The following is a 19,960-nucleotide window of genomic DNA, read 5'->3' as shown; positions in this document are numbered from 1 at the left end:
ACCAAAGAGCCAAGAATGCCTTGAAATCACTAACTCTGTTCTAAACCTTATGCAACTTGCTGTTTTATATGGTTTTTCAAAGTCATATGATATAAAAGTACTATCAGATACTCTCTAAAACCACAGTTCTTAACCTCTTATAGAGTAACAGACCTCTCAGAGAGTATGTTATAAGAAAGTAGGGACCCTAGTATCCTAGAAAACTGAATCCACACACAAAAGATAAAATTTCAGAGGTTTTACAGATTGTGTGAAGCCCATCCATAGATGCTTTATGTGTTGCGGGGAGCCCAGGTTTAGGAATTTTGTTAATTAAATGATGCTTTAATTTATGTATTATCTAAGTCACATGTGGATTACGAGATTAATGAAAATGTATACATTTTATGTATACACGGAAAGACTGGAAATTTCCTTCAATAACTTTATTCTTCACAAAATATATAAATAAATAAAACAATTCAACTTCTAAAGTATTACCACATTCAGGAAGAAGGCAGTCTATCACCATTCTAAATGACTGGAATGCCTCAATTTCTAATGGCAAAGTGCAAACTGAATTGAAATTAAGTTGGACTGTGACATCATTGCCAGGGATAGAAAAATAAAGTAACAAATACAGTCATTTCTAAATAAGGAACACTAGGCCCCTAGAAAAGTGACAGCAGAGTTTACTGAGTCTTGCACTCGGGCACAGCTTGTCCTGAGGAGGCGTGCCAAGGGCCTGGCTGAGGATCCACACTCTCTGCTCCAGCAGTTTGTTCTTCTGAGAAAAAAATAGAAAGCAAAAGTCATCTTATTAAAAAACACGTTTGGTTGCAACACAACATACAGCTTATATACAGTTTACCTTACAGCTGAGGTAATGTTTTCAAATTGATAACCCATTATGTTCTCCTGCTGTTCTTTAACATCTTTCAACGGCTTCCTCTAGCATGCTCCCAGGATGAAGTAAAAATTCCTCTCCACAACCCACAAAGTCCTGCGCATCTGGCTCTTCTCTCTCTGGCTTCACCGACTTCACCCAGAGGAACCTGTGTGCACTGCGCTCTGGCCACACGTGGTTTTCCAACCCTTCCCCTGGTTACGGTCTCTCCCAGCTGGGCCGACCCTGTTCCCTCTGCCTGAATCGCCTTCCCCTCCCCTCTTTGTTAAGCTAACTCACCTTAACCTGTTAGATCTCAGTCCCCTTCTTCAAGGAAGACTTCCTTATGTTCCTAAAACAACCTATTAAAAACTCATAGGCTTTTGAACTCTAGAACTGTACCTTTTTTGACTACTTGATCACCGTCTATACCCACTAGACTGTGAACTCCAGGAAGGCAGGGGCCATATCTGGTTTGGTTATCAATGTACCATCAGGGTGCAATATGTGACACATAGGTGGAGACCAAAAATTTCTGTTCATTGAATGAATATGTAAATGATATAAGTCTATGATCTGGCTTGTGTAAAATGAATATAATGCTACTGGAAATACTGGCCCATTGAATTGATAAGAAGGTCTTTTGCAGTAAAAGTAGTTATGTTTGTAGGATGGTGTCTCTCTGTGTCCTCGAGAGCTGCTTGTCTATCTGAGGGAAAAGTTGAAGGTTCAGGAGGCAGAATAAGACTTCCCTCGGGGTAAAAAGTGATTTCAATTCAGTGCTGTGCTTTGGAGAAACTTCTCACAGAGACAGCAAATGACATCTCTGCAGTGCAGCTTCTCCATGACATCTTCTCTTGTCTAAACTTGCCCTTTGGGGCCACAGGTGACAAATGAGTTCCAACCGTTATCCCCGATCCCCAAGTAACCAGTATATTTACCCACCTGGGCGGAGGCCTAGACTTGAGTTATCAAAATAGCGAACTGGGTGAGGTGCTGGGAAAGACTTTGATCGGCCATCAAAAAACCAAGATTTCGGTGAGTCCTTTGGCACAGGATCTTGTAAATTCTGTTCCTTGCATTGAGAAGGCGTATGCTGTCTCTCTTGAGAAGCTGGTCCGGTCACTTTAGGAGACTTTGGAGAATTCTCACAAGTCACTTCTTTGTGAGCTTCTCTTTTAAGAGTTCTCTCCTTCCACATTTTGACCTCATTGGAAAGATGATGATTATTGCTTAAATGTGGGGAAAAATAAAAGAGACTGTAAGACTGCTCAATTCCAGAAATATATTCATATTTACATAAAATTTTTTTTCTTAATTGTGGTAAAATATATGTGACATATAATTTACCATTTTATCATATTTACATTTTAATTTCAACCTAATGCTTCCTAAGTTTGGATTATTTCCACAGTTCAGAAAATGAAATGAGGTCAATATAAATTGAAAAATTGTACTAAATCTCCGTGATCACAGAATCTTGAAAAGTATGATATTAGGTTTCAAATGAATCAGTGATGTCGTCCAGCATGGTTTATCTACTGATGCTCTGTGGCAATAATTTGATAAGTTAGTCTTCTGGATGGATGAATCTTTAATGTACCTTTGTTATTTTAAAAGATATATTACACTGTGCTTTTCTGGATTACTTATAGTGTTGCTTCCCACAGGAAATGCTGCCTGCATTTATTCACTCCTTCAGAGAAGCCTGGGAAGCAATCCTAGGCCCTGCTCTCCTTTCTTTGATCAGTCAGCCAAGTGTGTTGATACAACCTCACACTTTTGGGTTCCCCCCCATTCTGCTCTAGCAGCTAGAGACGCCGTATGAGCTCATTAGGCCCCAGCTTAAAATCCTCCAGTGGTGGTAATCCTCCCGTTACATTTAGGAGACCACCCCAGCTGCCTCAGAATGACCTGCAATGTGTAATCTGGACCAGTGGCCTCTGGCATCGCATCTTGCACTTACTCTGCCTCATTCTGTATGCTCTGGCCACACTGCATGTCTTTCTGTTCCACTTTCCTCTTTGACTCAAAGCCTGTGCACATGCTGTTCCCTCAGCCTAGAAGGCTTAGCCATCTCTACTGTCATCATGCCTAACTGCTACTCATTTTCAGATCTACTCTTACATATTAGTTTCTTGATCACCGCCCCTCCCCACATCTAGATAAGGTCTGATCCCTCTGTTGGACCCTTTCATAATGTCCTGTTTGCTTTTTTTGTTGTTTAATAGCCTCACACAGAACAGTAGCTATTTGCATATTTATTTAATGCCTATTTTTCTTCTATTGCATCATTAGTAAAGATTAGCACAAGATTCTAATCTTTGGTAGAAGCCAATTAATTAAATTTTTTACAACTGTTTATAAAGGTTAATGGGCTACAATAATGGACCTCAGGGATTCTCCTTTGAGTAAAGCCTCACTGACTTGGGCATATTTGTGGCATATTTAAGCTCCCCTCAAAGATCTTGGTTTACTTTTTGGTTCTTGGCTTAGTTAAAAACAGGCTTAGCTAAAATCAGTTGATGGGCCAGCCCTGTGGCCTAGTGGTTAAGTTCCGGGCACTCCACTTTGGCAGCCTGGGTTTGGTTTTCGAGTGTGGACCCACATCACTCTGTTAGTGGCCATGCTGTGCTGGCAGCCCACATACTAAAAATAGAGGAAGATTGGCATGTTAGCTCAGGGGAATCTTCCTCAGGAAAAAAAAAAGGTCAGTTGATGGATAGCAAACCTCTGGAATGGTGCTACCATATTCTCATTCCTTTTAAAAAAGACACATTACATGAGCTCTAAAAATTACTTCCCCTATATGTGTGAGGGGTTGCCCACTGCAAAAAATATATATGCATGTGTAGGCATCATCCTCTCCCACACGTACCACCATAAGCATAATTCCTGTATCAGGTAAGCAGATCTTACCTTAACAGTTCATTCCATTGCTTTGTTAACTGTTCATTTTGCTGCTTTAACTTAGAAATTTCCTTTTCTAGCCGTATATATTCACTTTTCAAAATAAGAGCTCTTGTGCTTTGTACAATGCCGCTGCCACCCCCACAGGTTAAGGGTTTCCTTGAAGGCTGAGAATCAGTATGTTCTGATATCACTGTGGGAGGCAAACACACAGGCAGGTGATAATTTTAATTATCTCCAAAGTTCACAATAAAGGAAACATTAGTAAGTTCAATAAATCACTATAAAAAACAAAACATCTCAGCACCATCTCCCTGAACGTCATCCTTGACTTCCTCCTCTTCCCTCACCTCCTATGCCAATTCCATCATGGATTCTAAGTATCTGTGGAACCCCTGCTTCTCTCCACCCACTACCTCCACCACCACCACCTGCTAGGATCACTCACGGTGACGGCAGCAGTCGGAGCTGCCCTTCACTGTCTACTCTCGACGCCAGTGGGGTCCCCTGGAGGGCTGCTTCCACCACACAGCGTGTGTGGGGTCCACCCCAAGGCAGTCAATGTGCTCCCAATACTCAACACGTATTTGTTAACTAAATAAACCTTAGACTGCTATTAAAGAATATACTATTCAGTATTTTACACCATATGTGTACAAGTAATGTAAAGAACTGTTTTGTAAATTTTAGGTAAAATTGCATAAAAGTGTGAGGTGCTTAGAAAGTGGAATGATTCACTGGGTCACTGACTGTTTACAAGGGAGGGGCAAGATGAGTGTGGGGAAGACACTCAATGTCCATTTCCTTTTGAATTATTCTGAATTCAGGTATAACACGTACCTGAAAGTCACAAATTAGAAGGAATCATCCTGACCCTTCTCTAACAACAAAAGTTCTATTTTTACCCCTTGAAGTTTTCCAGGTAGGAGCTGCAATTATCCTGCAATGGACACTAGGGCAGTTCAAACTAAACAAGCACCAGACAATGCGTGGACAATAATACACACAAACATCATCTTGCATTTGCCTGACATTTAGAATTTTCAGTGTGCTTTCACACACAACTTTTAGCCTGATCCTTACAAGTCTATATCCAATCTAGAAGGTCAGGCGTTCTCCTCATGATTTCACAGGCTGTTAAGTGAGGGCAGTCAGCTTAGAGAACTGTTCGTGACGTTATTTCGATGCTGGACCCACTACACAAAGCTGCCCCAAGTACTGTTCAGCATTCTCTCTTTTCAAATGAAACATAAGAGACAGAAATATGGGAAAAGATACAGTTTGAGGAATGTATATGCAGAAATTTGATGATTAGATTTGAAAACTGTATCTAAGATAAGTTTCAAAGAGTTTGCCAGTAAGCATCAAGTCTGTATTTTCAGTACCAACAACAAGTAGGATAATATTTACTGTATACTGACTATGTTTTTACAGTGCACATGGTTAAAATCTATTAAGATATGCTTGTGTTTTATTGGGAAGGGTACGTCTACCTTGACAGGTAAGTCATTCTTGTATACTACTGAAGGTATCTTCACTGATATGTAAAGATCTGATAGCGCACAGGTTACATTCATAGTTTTTAAGAATCTATAATGGATAAATAGTTGAGATTACAGGAAACTTAAGGAGGTATCACAGGATAAATATGATCTCAATGAATTCATTTTAAAAATAGTTCTTTATAAATTAGTGATTAACAGGTTTATTCTTGACTGTCATATATATAGTAGCAGTCTTCAAAATGTGTAAGTATACTGAGAAGTAAGATGGAAAAAGATCTGGAAATATCAGCATTTTCTACTTACTTGAAGTATCTTGGGCCTGCTGATTTCGTCTAAGATTTTCTCTCAATAGCCTTATAACTTCTTTTTGATGTTCTACAGTGGCTTTTGTACAAGTAATTCTATTAAGAATAACAACAGAAATATGTAAAAGGCCAGCAACTAATTTTTAATGGAAGAATAAACAGAACTGCTGTCAAGAATTTTCTGATAAGATACATCACATTGATATGATATGCATAAGCAGCAGTAGGTAAGCCCTCACGATACCCCCTGGTATCATGCACTTTATAGCCATAAATAACACCATCAAATTGGAAGTGTTCTGTTTGGCTGCAGGGGCAATTTTTTTTTAACATTGAGAAACCAATTCTTTTAAAATTTCTGAAAGCCCAATAGGTATCATTAACTGGATATTGAGCAAAATTACATTCAGGGGCACCATAAAACAAATAATTGGGTTGTTATCATGAGGTCCTAGAAACCTCTTGAAGGTACAACAATTACCAAAGCGTAAAACCAAAAGCACCTTCTGTATACACTGTAAGGAAAGCACACTCGACTGCAGCTCTGATCTGAGGTGACACAGTCAGAGGTCACAGTCTGCTCATTGCACCCAGGAGAAAAAGACATTCTGTTAATTATTTGCTTGAGTGTTAATTGGCAATGCTAAATTATGAGACTTTCTGCCTTTCTTAGAGACTGAAAGTATCTGCTGATTCTATTCTATATAAAATTGCTTTGCATTTATTTAAAAAAATTTTTTTCTTTTGAGGAAGATTAGCTAGCCCTGAGCTAACATCTGCCACCAATCCTCTTTTTGCTGAGGAGGACTGGCCCTGAGCTAACATCGGTGCCCATCTTCCTCTACTTTATATGTGGGATGCCTACCACAGCATGGCTTGACAGGTGATGTGTAGGTCCACACCTAGGATGGTGAACCCTGGGCCACCGAAGCGGAATGTGCAAACTTAACCACCGTGCCACTGGGCTGGCCACTAAAATTGCCTTTTTAATGATGCTCCACTAAAACCAACAGTCCTATCAATAGAAGGCTGGTTAGAATGCATGAAGATTCAGAGTGCGACTTTTTGGGCAAAATTAGATATCATCATTAAACATTTATTAAACATTTACAGGAAGAATAAAAAGTGTGAGGAGTCAGAGGTGACATATTAATAAGTGGCAACATTATATTTCTAATTCAGTTTCCTTGACTCTCTGTTTAATGTTCTTTTCATTATGCTATACCACAAAGAACTTTAGGCATGCTATTGTATATGGTACTATACATAAATAAATCAATAAAAAGGGAATATGCTCTTGGGCACTAAGTACTACAATTTAAAAGGAAATAAAACCTTACACAAAAATACAATAGGAAGAACAAATGAAATTAAGAGAACCAACGGAAACCTTAGACAAACTGCTAAAAACACACACACGTTCTTAATATTCACTTTCAAACAAAAAAGGCCATTTTTAAGCTGTTCCTATATGATTGAACAAGAAGTATCCAAAGACATAGTATGTCAGTAATTGATCAGAATTGTGCTTGTTTTCAAAACCTTTGCATACATAATGAGAATTTAATAACTTTAAAATCTGTAGATGTTTGTATTTATTTTATAAAAAGCAATAACAATATCTTAATATATTTTAAATTTATACAGTTTAGAAAGGAAATTTAAGCTACTAAAGTCATATTCAATTAAGACAAAGACATACTCCTTTTCAAACTCCTTGGCATTTCTCATCTTCTCTAGGTCTGTTTTCACCAGCTTTGTTTTGAGCTCTTCAATTTCTTCTTTATAGGGCTTAGCTCCTAAAGCAACTTTGTCCTAAAGGTTTTAGAGAAAAGAGAAATAAAGTAATTTTAGAGCAGTTTCAAAGACTTGTTAACTACCTAATATAGTAGGAACATTTTAAAACAGCAAACTCCAAACATATGAAAAGGAGGAAAGGCACAAATTTTAACCCTAAAATGAGTAACAAATAGATATTTGATGTGAAGTACATGTGAAGCTATTGGAAGCTAATGTGTAATTAGAAAACCTATGACTTCTATTTCTTAAAACAAATATTTTTCCCAATTAAAAAACAATATACTTAAACAAAATGAAACAGAAAAGTTGAAACGAATGAAATGGGTAGATAAAGGTAAATCAGGAAAATAAGACAAGAGATGAACAGTAATATAAATATCAAAGTAGAACTGAATTCAAGGCACAAAATATTATATAACATTATTGGGGATATTCTGTACTCAAGGTTGGTTCAATCTAGCCATACATCTACTTCGACTCAGAAAAAAAATCAGTCATATATACATACAAACATATACAAAAATCTTTTTTAATAAATAGGTTTAATTTTTTAGAGCAATTTTAGGTTTATAGACAAATTGAGCAGAGTACATAGAGTCCCGGTAATACCCGTGTCCTCCCCTAGTTTCTCCTATTATTAGCATCTTAGTGTGGTATGATTGTTACAAATGATGAGCCAATATCGATACATTATTAACTGACGTTCACAGTTTACATTAGAGTCTATTGTTTGCATTGTATAGTCCATGGGTTTTGACAAATGTATGACACGTGTTCATCATCACTGTATCATGCAGAATAGTTTCACTGCCCTAAAAATCTCCTGTGCTCCACTTATCCATCCCTCCACCCTCCCCCAGAACCCTTAGTAATCATTGATCTTTTCCTGTTCGCCTAGTTTTGCCTCTTCCAGAATGTCATACAGTATGCAGTGTTTTTAGATGGGCTTTTTAAAATTAGCAATGTGCATTTAAGGTTCCTCCATGTCTTTTGTGGCTTGATGGCTCATTTCTTATTATTGCTGAATAAATCATTCATTTCTTTTATTGCTGTTACCACAGCCATACTATGGATTACTATTATATATTGAATACAAAAATAAACCCATCTAAATAGGGACCCAGAGAGCTCTTCATTCCTCTAGGCGTTACCCCCAGTGCCTATAAAAACATTTGCACACACACGTAGTTAGCAAAGACTAAAAAGATGCAAGCTTCCAAAGCTGAGATGCTCAGCTTAAGAGGGTTGCTGACTAGGTCAGATAAGCCCATTCTGGGAGGAGCCCAGTATTTGCTCAGTCATGGCACCAGTAAAATACCCTGGCTTTCTGGACCAGATGCTGATATCAGGGACTCCTTGAGCATATGACTGGCTGGAGTGGTGTCAGTTTTGTAAGAAACTGCCAAACTCTCTTCTAAAGTGGCTACTGTACCACTTGCATTCCCACCAGCAGTGAGCAAGAGCTCCTGGCCCCACTCCTTGCCAGCATTTAGTGTAGTCAGTGTTCCGGATTTTGGCCATTATATTTTGAGATACAGTGGATGTACAGTGGTATCTCATTGTTTTTTAATTTGCAATTTTCTAATGACATATGATGTGGAGCATCTTTTCATATGCTTATTTGCCATGTGTGTATCTTCTCTGGTGAAGTGTCTGTTCAGATCCATTGCCTATTTTTAAATCAGGCTGTTTGCTTTCTAATTATTGAGTTTTAAGAGTTCTTTGTATATTTTGGATAACAGTTCTTGAAAGATATGTGTTTTGCAAAGATTTTCTTCCAGTCTGTGGCTTGTCTTTCATAGGGCAAACATTTTTAATTTAAATGAAGTCCAGTTTATCAATTTTTTTCCTTCATAGATTATGCTTTTGGTGTTGTATGTAAAAAAATGTCAATGCCAAACCCAAGGTCACCTCGATTTTCTCCTACGTTATCTTCTAGGCATTTTCTAGTTTTGTGTTTTAGATTTAGGTTACAATCAATTGAGTTAATTTTTGTGAAAGGTGCCCAGTTGTTCAGCACCGCTAGTTGATAAGACTACCCTTTTCCATTGAATTGCCTTTGCTCTTTTGTCAAAGATGAACTGACTATATTTGTGTGTATATATTTCTGGGCTCTCTATTTTGTTCCATTGATCTATTCGTATACATTTTGATTTAAAAGTTCAAAGAACTCTAAAAATATTTATTCATTTATGACACCTAAAAGAAAATTTCAATATATTCTAAAAATGGAGAAATTGCAGTAATTTTTTTGCCACAATATAATGAAATAAATTAGTCATATATAACAGTTTTAAAACAATTCTTGAGTAAAAGAAATTGAAATTGGAAATACTCTCTTAGAAATGAAAGACAGTGAGAATTCCTTATTTCAAACACACGACGTGTGCCCAAGCTGCACTCAGAAGCGCTGACAGCCTTAAACATCCTCTAGCCGCCTGAGGAGTCTGAGCGCCTGTGTTCTCAGTGAACAGCACCTGCTCATCCTATTTTAGATGGAGTCTGCTGAGAAACTTTCTTTGCTCTACCAGAAAAAGAATTCCTTTGAGATTCTGATTTGAATTACATTAACTTTAGAAATTAATTTGGGAAAAACTGATGGTTGTACAGTATTTAGGTTACAACCTAGGAAATGGCATAGTTCTTATTTTAAACCACATGCTCTCCTATATTTCCTTTTAGAGTTTTGTTGTTCTTTTCATATATGTTGCCTCATTTTTTGTTAAGGTTAGTCACTTGAGCATTTTATATTTTGTGCCAGTTATAAATAAGATCTTTTTTTCCCCACTGTGCAGGATGTCCCTAAAGTACTAGCACACTTTGAATTTTTAACAAATTTACTGCTACTTGATATAAATAATTTGTAAAGATACAACAGAGGAAATGTATCAAGATTTAAACAAAACTGTTAATGAGTCATTTGTTCAAATTACTTTCTTCTATATTCACTTAATAAACCCTACATTATATTGGACAGCTATATCCAGGTGAATTAAAATAGTGGTGAATAGGTTAAAAGTTAATATCTTTGCATTTTACTATGCCAAATCTCGAGTTAAATATACTGTTGCATTTTATAGAATATTTATATAAAATACAGAAACAGATTCTTAAAAATTCAAACTGTATAAAGATTTTATGGATACCCTATACTTTGCTTTCTTTCCTCATGGATGCTGTACAATGGCATACTCTATTATATTATCTAAATGGTTACTTTTAGTATGCAGGAAAGATATTCCTCTCTCCATAGACACCTGTACCAATCTATACTGAGTGTGGAGAAATTTGTCGCTTACTCCCTCTTTCTTGAAACACTAGCTTCACTTATATGAAGAAACTGGAACCACTCTGTTGCCCAGACCCCCTTTTCTTTTTCACTCACTGGCTGCTCCATCTCAGTATCATTTGGTTACTCCACATCTCCTCTCCATTATGCTTATGCCCTCGTCCAGTCTCATGATTTTTATATGCTGATGATTCCCCAAACTTAAACCTCTCGCCTATATCTTGCTCAGACTCAGATATTCAATTGCCTAAGTCATATCTCAACTTGGGTGTCCCCAGTGGGCATTTCCAATTCAGCATGTCCAAAACTGAACTTTCCTGGTTTCAAACTTCCTCTTCTGGCAGTCTTTCCCATTTCCGTATGTAGCAACTCTATCTTCTTGGCTGCTCAGGCCAAAAACTTTGGAATCATCTCTGACTCCAAGAAATACGAGAGGTACGTGTTTGGCTTTCTCTTTGATAAATTGAATCTAAATATTTTGCAAAAAAAAAGAAATATGAGAGGAAGAGACATGTGCCACTTCTGGGCCAGAGCCTTTATGAGTACAGATTTTAAGACAATTTTTAGCTTCTCCATCTTGTCCCTTTTCTGTGAGCCTGAGCACGGACAGCTTACAACTGGGCTTTAACCATGCAGATGAAAACAGCACCAAGGAAGTGCTGGAGAAACAAGATGGGAGAAACGGGGGCCTCTGAATGACCATGTGGAAAGGAGCCACTTGCCAAGCTGGAACCCACACTTTTACGTGTGAAATAAGCTTCTGTTTTGTTTGAGCCATTGCATTTTGTGGTTCCCTTTGTTGTAGGAGCTGGCACGTCACTAACAAACACGCCTTCCTGGATTCTATTTTCAAAGGGCAGCCTTTAAAAATTTAAGTCAGACTATATCATTTTGCCAAAATCCTCTGATGACTTCCCATCTCATCCAGAATAAAACCCAAAGTGCTTACAAATAGCTTTCAAGATGCTTTATGATTTGGCTCTCTGCTACTTCTCACCTATTTCCCCTTCTATCCTTGCCCACGCTGCTCAGGAGACGCTGGCTTTCTTGCTGTTTCCTTGAATACATCTCAACTACTTCTGTGTTGCGGCCTTCGCATTTGCTACTTCTTTTGCCTAGAAGGCCCTTCCCTACCAGACAGCTCACACCATCACTTCGTCATCTTAATTGTGCGGCTCTCCTCAACTCCCCTTACAAAATCACACTCCTACTCACACCCACTCTCACCCTGCACCTATATACCTCTGTCTGGCTTAATATTTTTCCATTGCACTTCTCACCGTTTAACAAACATATATACTTGTTTATTTTCTGACTTCATGAAGCAGAATGTAAGCCTCTTCAAGGAGGCTTTATTTTTTTTCCATTGCAGTACACATGGCATCTAGAACAATGACCAACACATAGTAGGTATTCAACAAATACTTGTTGAATGAATAAAAATGTGATCATTTAGTTATTTGAAGTATTAAAAAATTACTCTCAAAGATTTTAAAGCTTTACAGTTGATTTTCTTGGTTTTTAGCTATACTAACAATTTCTAAAAACAAAATTAAGATTATTTTCTCTTGCCTCTCTGTTTCATGTCTCATTGAAAGAACCAGAATTTTTAGAACAATGTTAAATAATGAAAAGAGTAGGCATTCTTGGCTTGTTTCTAATTTTGGAATGAAGAGAAGAGACACTGGAGCAGGAACAGTGAACAAAATGCCTATTAGGATCCGACCCAAGTAGCAGAAGAGTGAGAAGTAGCTGTGGCTCAGACGAGGAAGGAAGGCTGTGATGAAGGAGGGTGCGACTTGTGTAACGGCATTCAAGCTCAAAAACATTTCAACTCTGCTCTTTCTAGAGAAAACAGGTTAGATTAAGCCCATAGGCTACCAGGTGGGACTCAATAACAGGGGATTAAGTAGAAAAAAATATAATTTTAAAATGTACTTATCTAACAGAGTATTAAATATTTAGATAAGAAGCATATTTTTTTGAAAAATAAAAAGAAAGTCTCAACAAGAAAAAAACCAACAACTCAATTAAAAAGTGGGCAAAAGATCTGAACAGAGATTTCTGCAAAGAAGATATATGGGTGGCCAACAGGCTCATGAAAAGATGTTCAACATCATTAGCTATCAGGGAAATGCAAATCAAAACTACAAGGAGATATCACCTCACTCTGGTCAGAATGGCTATAATTAACAAGACAGGAAACAACAAGTGTTGGAGAGGATGTGGAAAGAAAGGAACCCTCAAACATTGCTGGTGGGAGTGCAAAGTGGTGAAGCCACTATGGAAAACAGTATGGAGACGCCTCAGAAAATTAAGAATAGATCTACCATATGATCCAGCTATCCCATTGCTGGGTATTTATCCAAAGAACTTGAAAACACAAAGGCATAAAAGATATATGCACCCCTATGTTCATCACATCATTATTCACAATAGCCAAGGCTTGTAAACAACCTAGGTGCCCATCAAGGGACGAATGGAAGATGTGGTATATATACACAATGGAATACTACTCAGCCATAAGAAATGATGAAATCTGGCCATTTGTGACAACATAGATGGACCTTGAGGGTATTATGCTAAGTGAAATAAGTCAGAGGGAGAAAGTCAAATACCATATGATCTCACTCATAAGTAGAAGATAAAAATGACAAACAAACACAGAGCAAGAGAGACTGGATTGGTGGTTACCAGAAGGGAAGGGAGGAGGGGGAAGGGCAAAAGGGGTGATTAGACACACGTGTGGTGATGGATAATTGGTCTATGTGGGGTGAACATGATGTAATCTACACAGAATTCGAAATATATTATGATGTACACCTGAAAGTTATATAATGTTATAATCCAATGTTACTGCAATAATGAAAAATTTAAAAAAAACATATTTATGAAAAAATGTTGCAATATACTACTAGAGATATACAAACATACATCCTCTACATTTTTGGCATTCAGAAATTAAAGTGAAAATAAAAAATTTCCTTACTTTGAAAAGTAAAAAAATTAAAAAAAATTAAAAAAATAAGATATATTTTAAACTGTCAAGAATATTTATGTTTTTTAAAAATAATTTTTACAGGAAGATGAAAACAATCATTATTTGGCATGAAAATAAACGTATGCATTTATTTATATTTATTATGCATAATTTATAAAATTATGCCTTTATTTATAAAATGAGTTTTAAGTTACCTGAAGTACTTGGATCATTTCTTTTGTTTTTTCAAGGCATTTATTTGATTCATTAACTTGTGATTGAAGTTTTGCTATTATATCATTAGTCATCTCAAGCTCTTTCTGCATCTTTATAATCTTGTCTTCCTTTTGCATGGCGGTTTCTTTAGCTTCACGTAGTGAAGTTTCCAGCTCTTGAATCTTCTATTAAAAAAAACACACATATATAAGGTGTGCCTTGAAGACAGAATCACAGTTTATATGAAACAAAGATCATATATAGGTATTAATCTTTCAGATTGCATCAACATAGGATAGATGGAGACTCCAAATGTCACTCAATTTATACATGTATTATTTTTTTCATTTAGAAGCTGATCATTTAGGACTAAAAGAGGCCCAGATTTTATATAAGGTTAGTACTTATTTTATTTACTAGTTAGCATGGTGCTAAGCATATTAAATAGGCACTTACATTTTAAATTAACACTACTTACAGAAAGTATATTTGTTAATTGACACTTTAGAGGAATACATGTAACATATCTTTCCCTTTATTTTTATTACCTAGTTTTTATGCTGAAAAATACAAGTATGTGGAAAAATCCAAAGGCATATAATTAAGATTAAGTTCCCCCATCTCAGAACCCCCACTGACTCTAAAGCGACGACTACTAAACTCTTTCAAGTGTATCCTTCTAGAAATTTTCTATATGTATCTACGCATGTGAATATACAGTTTACAAAAACAGTAAGTCACACACACAATAGTGTGTAAGAAGAAAGTTCACACAGAATAGCGTGAAAGAAGAAAGAGCCAAAGCAGGACTGCATTCGAACATGAAGAAGACAGATATGACTACAGAAGAACTATACAACTTTAATGTAGACCATGAAGACACTGAAATTGTTAAAGGTTTTGTTTCCCTTGGTTCAGTCATCAGTTTAAATGGAGACCGCAGCCAAGAAATCAAGAGAAGACTGTGACTCAGAAGGGCAGCGATGGAAGAATCAGGAAAGATCATCAACAGTAAGGGAGTATCATTAGAGACCAAGGCCAAGATTATCGACACCCTCGCATTCCCAATTACTATGTGTGGGTGCGAAAGCTGGACAGTGAAGAAGGCTGACAGGAAAAAATGGACTCATTTGAGATATGGTGTTGGAGGAGAGCTCTACAGATACCCTGGACTGCCAGAAAAATGAACAAGTGGGTCCAAGAGCAAATTAAGCCTGACCTATCTCTGGAGGCAAAAATTGTAAAACTGAGACTATCCTACCTTGGGGACATGATGAAAAGTAAAAGGCAGCAGGAAAAGAGGAAGACGAAATACGAGATGGCGTAATTCCAGAAAGGAAGCCATAGGCGTGAGTCTACAGGAGCTGAGTAGGGCTCTTGAGGACAGGATATTGGACATCACTCATTCATAGAGTTGCCAGGAATCAGAGCTGACTCTACAGCACATAACAACAATAAATATATACTTCTGGTTTTTTGTGGGTTTTTATTGCTGAGGAAGATGAGCCCTGAGCTAACTTCCTCTTTTTTTGCTTGAGGAAGATTAGCCCTGAGCTAATATCTATGTCAATCTTCCTCCATTTTATATGTGGATTGCTGCCACATCATGGCTGCCAATGAGTGGTGTAGGTCCGTGCCTGGGATCTGAACCATGAACTGGGCCGCCGAAGTAGAGCATGCAAACTTAACCACTATGCCATGGGGCTGGCCTCCTGCTTTTTAAAAAATTAAAAATTTTATTTTCACTTGATAATATATTTTCCAGATCTTTTCATTATCAACACATAGATCTCTCGCATTTTTGTTTTCATGGGTAAATATATCCTATTTCATGGAGGTACTATAAACTAGTTAACCTGTCACCTACTAATGAACATTTAGGTTATTTCCAGTTTTTTATAAGTACAAAAATATCTTAATTTGTTCATAATATAAGACTGTTCACATATACACACATGCAGGTTTTCCTGGAAAACGTTTCTTTTTGGTCCACCTGGAATTTACTTTTGTTTAATGAATGAGGTAGGAGTCCAGACTTATTCTTCTAAGATGGCTAGTTGGTTGTTCTGATTCAAACATTAAGCAGACTATCTTTCCCCCCTGAGTTGACTGCTCCTACTGTCATGCACTGAATTCTCCTACTTGTTTGGGTGGACTGCCCAACTCTCTGCCTGCCCCACTGCTCTACCTCCACATCACTGACCTGCTCTGTGCTACTCTGATTTGGCCTAATTATCAAACTAATAACATACGATTTATTATCTGATGGGGTATTTCCTGGGGTCATTGAAAATGGGATTTCCTTGTGCTTGTTTATCTTATTGCTTTGGAAGATGGGTTTCATATTTCCACTATTTTTACCTCTACAGCTGACTGAGGTCTGTAGTGATCAGCAAATCAATAAACTCTATATTAGTGATCTTCTAGTTTCCACTAGTAATAATTATTAAACTGGCAGTTGATGTTTTATTATAAATATTTATTTTGGTAAAAATGCTAAGTTGTAATTCACTCGGGTTCCCCACTAAGACGTGTGTGCTAACAAAATAAAACAGCGTGTTTGCTGTACAGATTCCCAAGTAAGGGCAGTTAATACAGTTATTGGATTATTCAAATAATGTACTGATTCTTGGGCACAGGTTAATCTGTATAAGAAATTTATTATACTTTTAGCCTCTTCCATTTTCGTTTTGATCACATTAACCAATATTAAAGACACTGATGATAATTAGAGAAAAGCTAAATTGCTCTTTCTCTCTAAACTAGTTTGGTACTATAGACATAGATTATAATTTAATAGAAAGTCACATGATTTAGAAAACTTATAATGTATGGTAATAACACCTTAAGTGGTATACATACCTATTAATCAAATTAAGGCATGAGTTACTTCTATTTTATAATTCAAAGGTAAGATCTTATGTAACATGTAGCTTTATAATTAGTTGAGTGAGCGCCCCAATAGAACTATATTTAAAAAACAAGTCCATCATGCATGTTCCCTAATACCTTCAATACTGTGATTTTGCTCTGAAATGTTACATATGATACATCTTTAACTCTACAATGAAGCTGCAAATTGAAAAACATCTTATAAGAAATCTCATACCTCTGTGGTTAGTTGTGTAGCTCTTGATGTGACATGAAGATTCTTATCGCCTTGTGTAGTAGGATTAACAAGGGCACCAGATGTTCGAGAGATCTTCAAAGTTTGATAGTTTTTCAACAGTTTTTCATTTTTCTCTTTCACTGATTTCAGGTCATGTTCCCATTCTTTGGTGATGGTCACATTTCTTTCCTCAAACTCTGTTGATTCATTCATTATAGCCTATTGAGTAGTAAAGACAACACTATAGCTTCTAAAATGAATTACGTATTAAAAAAACCACTATGGAAAATACTAGAGTTCTAGGACAAGGCATATGTTGAAATTCATTATTCAGAACATTCTAGAATAGTACTTTAAAAGAATGTGAACATTCTTTGTGGCTTGCACCAGTTCCTGACATTTCAGAAGATGCTGGATATTGATTATGAGAATAAAAGAAGAATAAGGACTAGAGAGGATTCATATTGATCTGCAAGATGATAATCTCATTCTATTAGATCAGCACTGACATATGAAGAGGAATCTGAAGAACTGGTCAGGTTAAAATCATTATGTATGTTATGACATATATAATGTCATATATAAACATTAACTGACATCTAATAGCAGAGCATACCCAGTAAACTTAATAACAATCTATTTTCCTCTTTCATTTCAAACCTCAGTGTTTATAAGGAAAAAAATTTACTGACTTTTCGTAATCTGAAAATCTTCTATTTCCGTGCAGGGAGTAACAGCCAATCCATACCCTCGTTACATCAAAGGCTGACTCACTCTGAAATTGCTTCTATCATCTTTTTACTTCCTATTCCTATGGGATGTACTTTTTGCTCTCATCATGAATGCCTTCTTGGCCTTACCTGTATCTTTCTTTGTGGCTTTATGGTAGTTCTGTGAGATGCGGATCCTAAATTAGTTGTGTTCTTGCTGGCACCCTGGACTCTCCTTGGTTCTGGACTACTGACCCCACACCACACCAAGTTATCAATTGCTATGCTCAGATGGTGGAAGAAGCCACATATCCATGCTGATCCACAGAGCAGAAATCTCTACTTTCTAACCACAAGTGAGCCCTCAATATTATGAGAAAAACACTGAATTATATGGAAATTATCTTATCCCAAACACTGGTTTTATGCTTTTCTTCATTGATTGTGGACCATTTTTTTTTATTTTAAAAGCTCATTTACTGTTTTGCTAGCTTGGGGTATTCGACAAATGGGATTCACTATCCACAGGAAAACCTTTTTTAAAAATGTTATCTACATTTCAATGTGATTTAAGTATAGTTTCCAGATGAAATTAAAGTGTCAGGAAAGAACTACCCAAACAAATGAAATATAAAACCAATCTTAGGAGCTATAATATTAATCTAGCTCCCTTTGCTCCAACTGCCTATATAACAAGCAACTTTCTGATTAATGACAATTTTACCAGGTGTATGAGGTAGAGATTACTTCAGAAAGCCGAATGAATCTTCTCATCAGTGGAAAGTAAAACAAATTAATAAAACTGATCTCAAGCAATCTTGGTTCATATGAATCTGTCCACAAGGGCTGGTCACCTTGGGAACAATGATACAAACCACATGTTTGAACCTCACAGTTGAAGGATCAGCACGTATGATAGCAACAGCACCGAGGTGAGAAGCACAAGGCCTCACTAATTAGTGGACTAGAGCTGTCTTTGGCTTGACCACAGGTGCTGCCCACAGCCCTGAAACAGGCTAGCATCTCACCTTGTTTGAGGATACTTGGGGGAAAAGGCTCGGGTCCTACGGAAGCGAGAAAGGACAGAGGAAAATGGCAAGATTTGAGGTTTCACCAGTGGAAATGGATTGTTATACTGCAACATTTTATTATCTTCTTTACAAGTTGATATATTTAATTACCTTAAGGAAGCAAAATGTGTTAGAGGAAGAACACATTTACAGTCACTCTTTTTCAAATAAAAAAATAAAGAAGCATATACAAATAAATGAAAGAAAATATACTTAAAATTAAGTTGCTCTAAGTCTTTTTAAGAATGAGGCAGAAAAGTTAAAGCAAACAAAAAAAAAGAATGAGCACAAAAAAAGTACTACTTACAATTATCTTTTTATTATAAAAGATATTCACTTCACAAATCCTATCATTTTCTTTCTGGATGCCATTTTTAAGCTTTTCTATATCAAAATGAGTATTCAACCACTCTTCCAAAAACTGGGTCATTTCTTTCCTATTACTCAGTACTTGTTGAAATTCCATCTTTACGCTGTGGAAGTCACATTCCGAAAAATCTTTGAGAATTTCCTGTGTGAAAAATAAGCATTGAATCTCCTGAATCTTAGGAAAGTTTTTATCTAAATATCAGACAAATATCATAAAAAGGGGAAAATAACCTTACTGAACTTTCACTTCTAATATTTTGAAGTAAACATAATTCTAATTTATCCTCATTATATTAGAAATATAATTCTAATTTAAATAATAAAATTTTGGCAGTATAGGCTATGTAACAGAGGCACATCTACAAATTCTGCCTTTTGGCATTTTTAAAACCTGTTCGAAACAATGAATCTGTGACAGTGTCTGAAGTGCTTCTGGATGCAGCTTTTCTGTGCATACAGCAGGCCTTGCATGCATACTGGGAACTGCAGGGGCCTCACACTGCTGGGTGAGAGCAGGACACTCCATGTGGGGTTGCTACAATACAAATGTCTGTGACTCCCAGTCACAGATCTAGGAAGTTTTAGAAGGCATTTGGAAACTTATTCTGGCCTTCCAAGAAATCCTACTTGCTGATATTAAGTCTACTTTTCTATATCTGTGTAGTTCTGAAAGGAGGCTAGTCTATGACTTGGCACTCTTTACATCTGGCCAGCTGTCATCCTGCAACCTATTTTTTCTCTCCCCAAAGCCCCAGTAGTACATAGTTGTATATCCTAGTTCTAGGTCCTTCTGGTTCTTCTCTGTGGGACACTGCCACAGCATGGCCTGACG

At 36.8% G+C, this 19,960-nt stretch overlaps 1 protein-coding gene across 1 annotated transcript in view; it reads right to left on the bottom strand.

The window, feature by feature from the left end:
- Window positions 1-410: 410 nt before the first annotated feature.
- The window catches only part of LOC139044143 (centromere-associated protein E-like), a 36,342-nt gene continuing 16,792 nt past the window's right edge, over window positions 411-19,960 (bottom strand). The window contains exons 7-14 of the mRNA XM_070503707.1: window positions 19,067-19,270; window positions 16,980-17,198; window positions 13,870-14,055; window positions 7,288-7,400; window positions 5,584-5,681; window positions 3,785-3,968; window positions 1,811-2,097; window positions 411-766 (exon numbers count right to left, since the gene is read on the bottom strand). Coding sequence (XP_070359808.1) covers window positions 672-766; window positions 1,811-2,097; window positions 3,785-3,968; window positions 5,584-5,681; window positions 7,288-7,400; window positions 13,870-14,055; window positions 16,980-17,198; window positions 19,067-19,270 — 1,386 coding nt within the window. The 3' untranslated portion in view covers window positions 411-671. The remainder of the gene's footprint in view (window positions 767-1,810; window positions 2,098-3,784; window positions 3,969-5,583; window positions 5,682-7,287; window positions 7,401-13,869; window positions 14,056-16,979; window positions 17,199-19,066; window positions 19,271-19,960) is intronic.

This window comes from Equus asinus, unplaced genomic scaffold (genome assembly GCF_041296235.1).
Source record: "Equus asinus isolate D_3611 breed Donkey unplaced genomic scaffold, EquAss-T2T_v2 contig_621, whole genome shotgun sequence".
In the NCBI taxonomy this organism is placed as follows: Eukaryota; Metazoa; Chordata; class Mammalia; order Perissodactyla; family Equidae; genus Equus; species Equus asinus.
The sequence above is the reverse complement of the archived record's forward strand: the minus strand, read 5'-3'. Positions and strand labels throughout refer to the sequence as shown.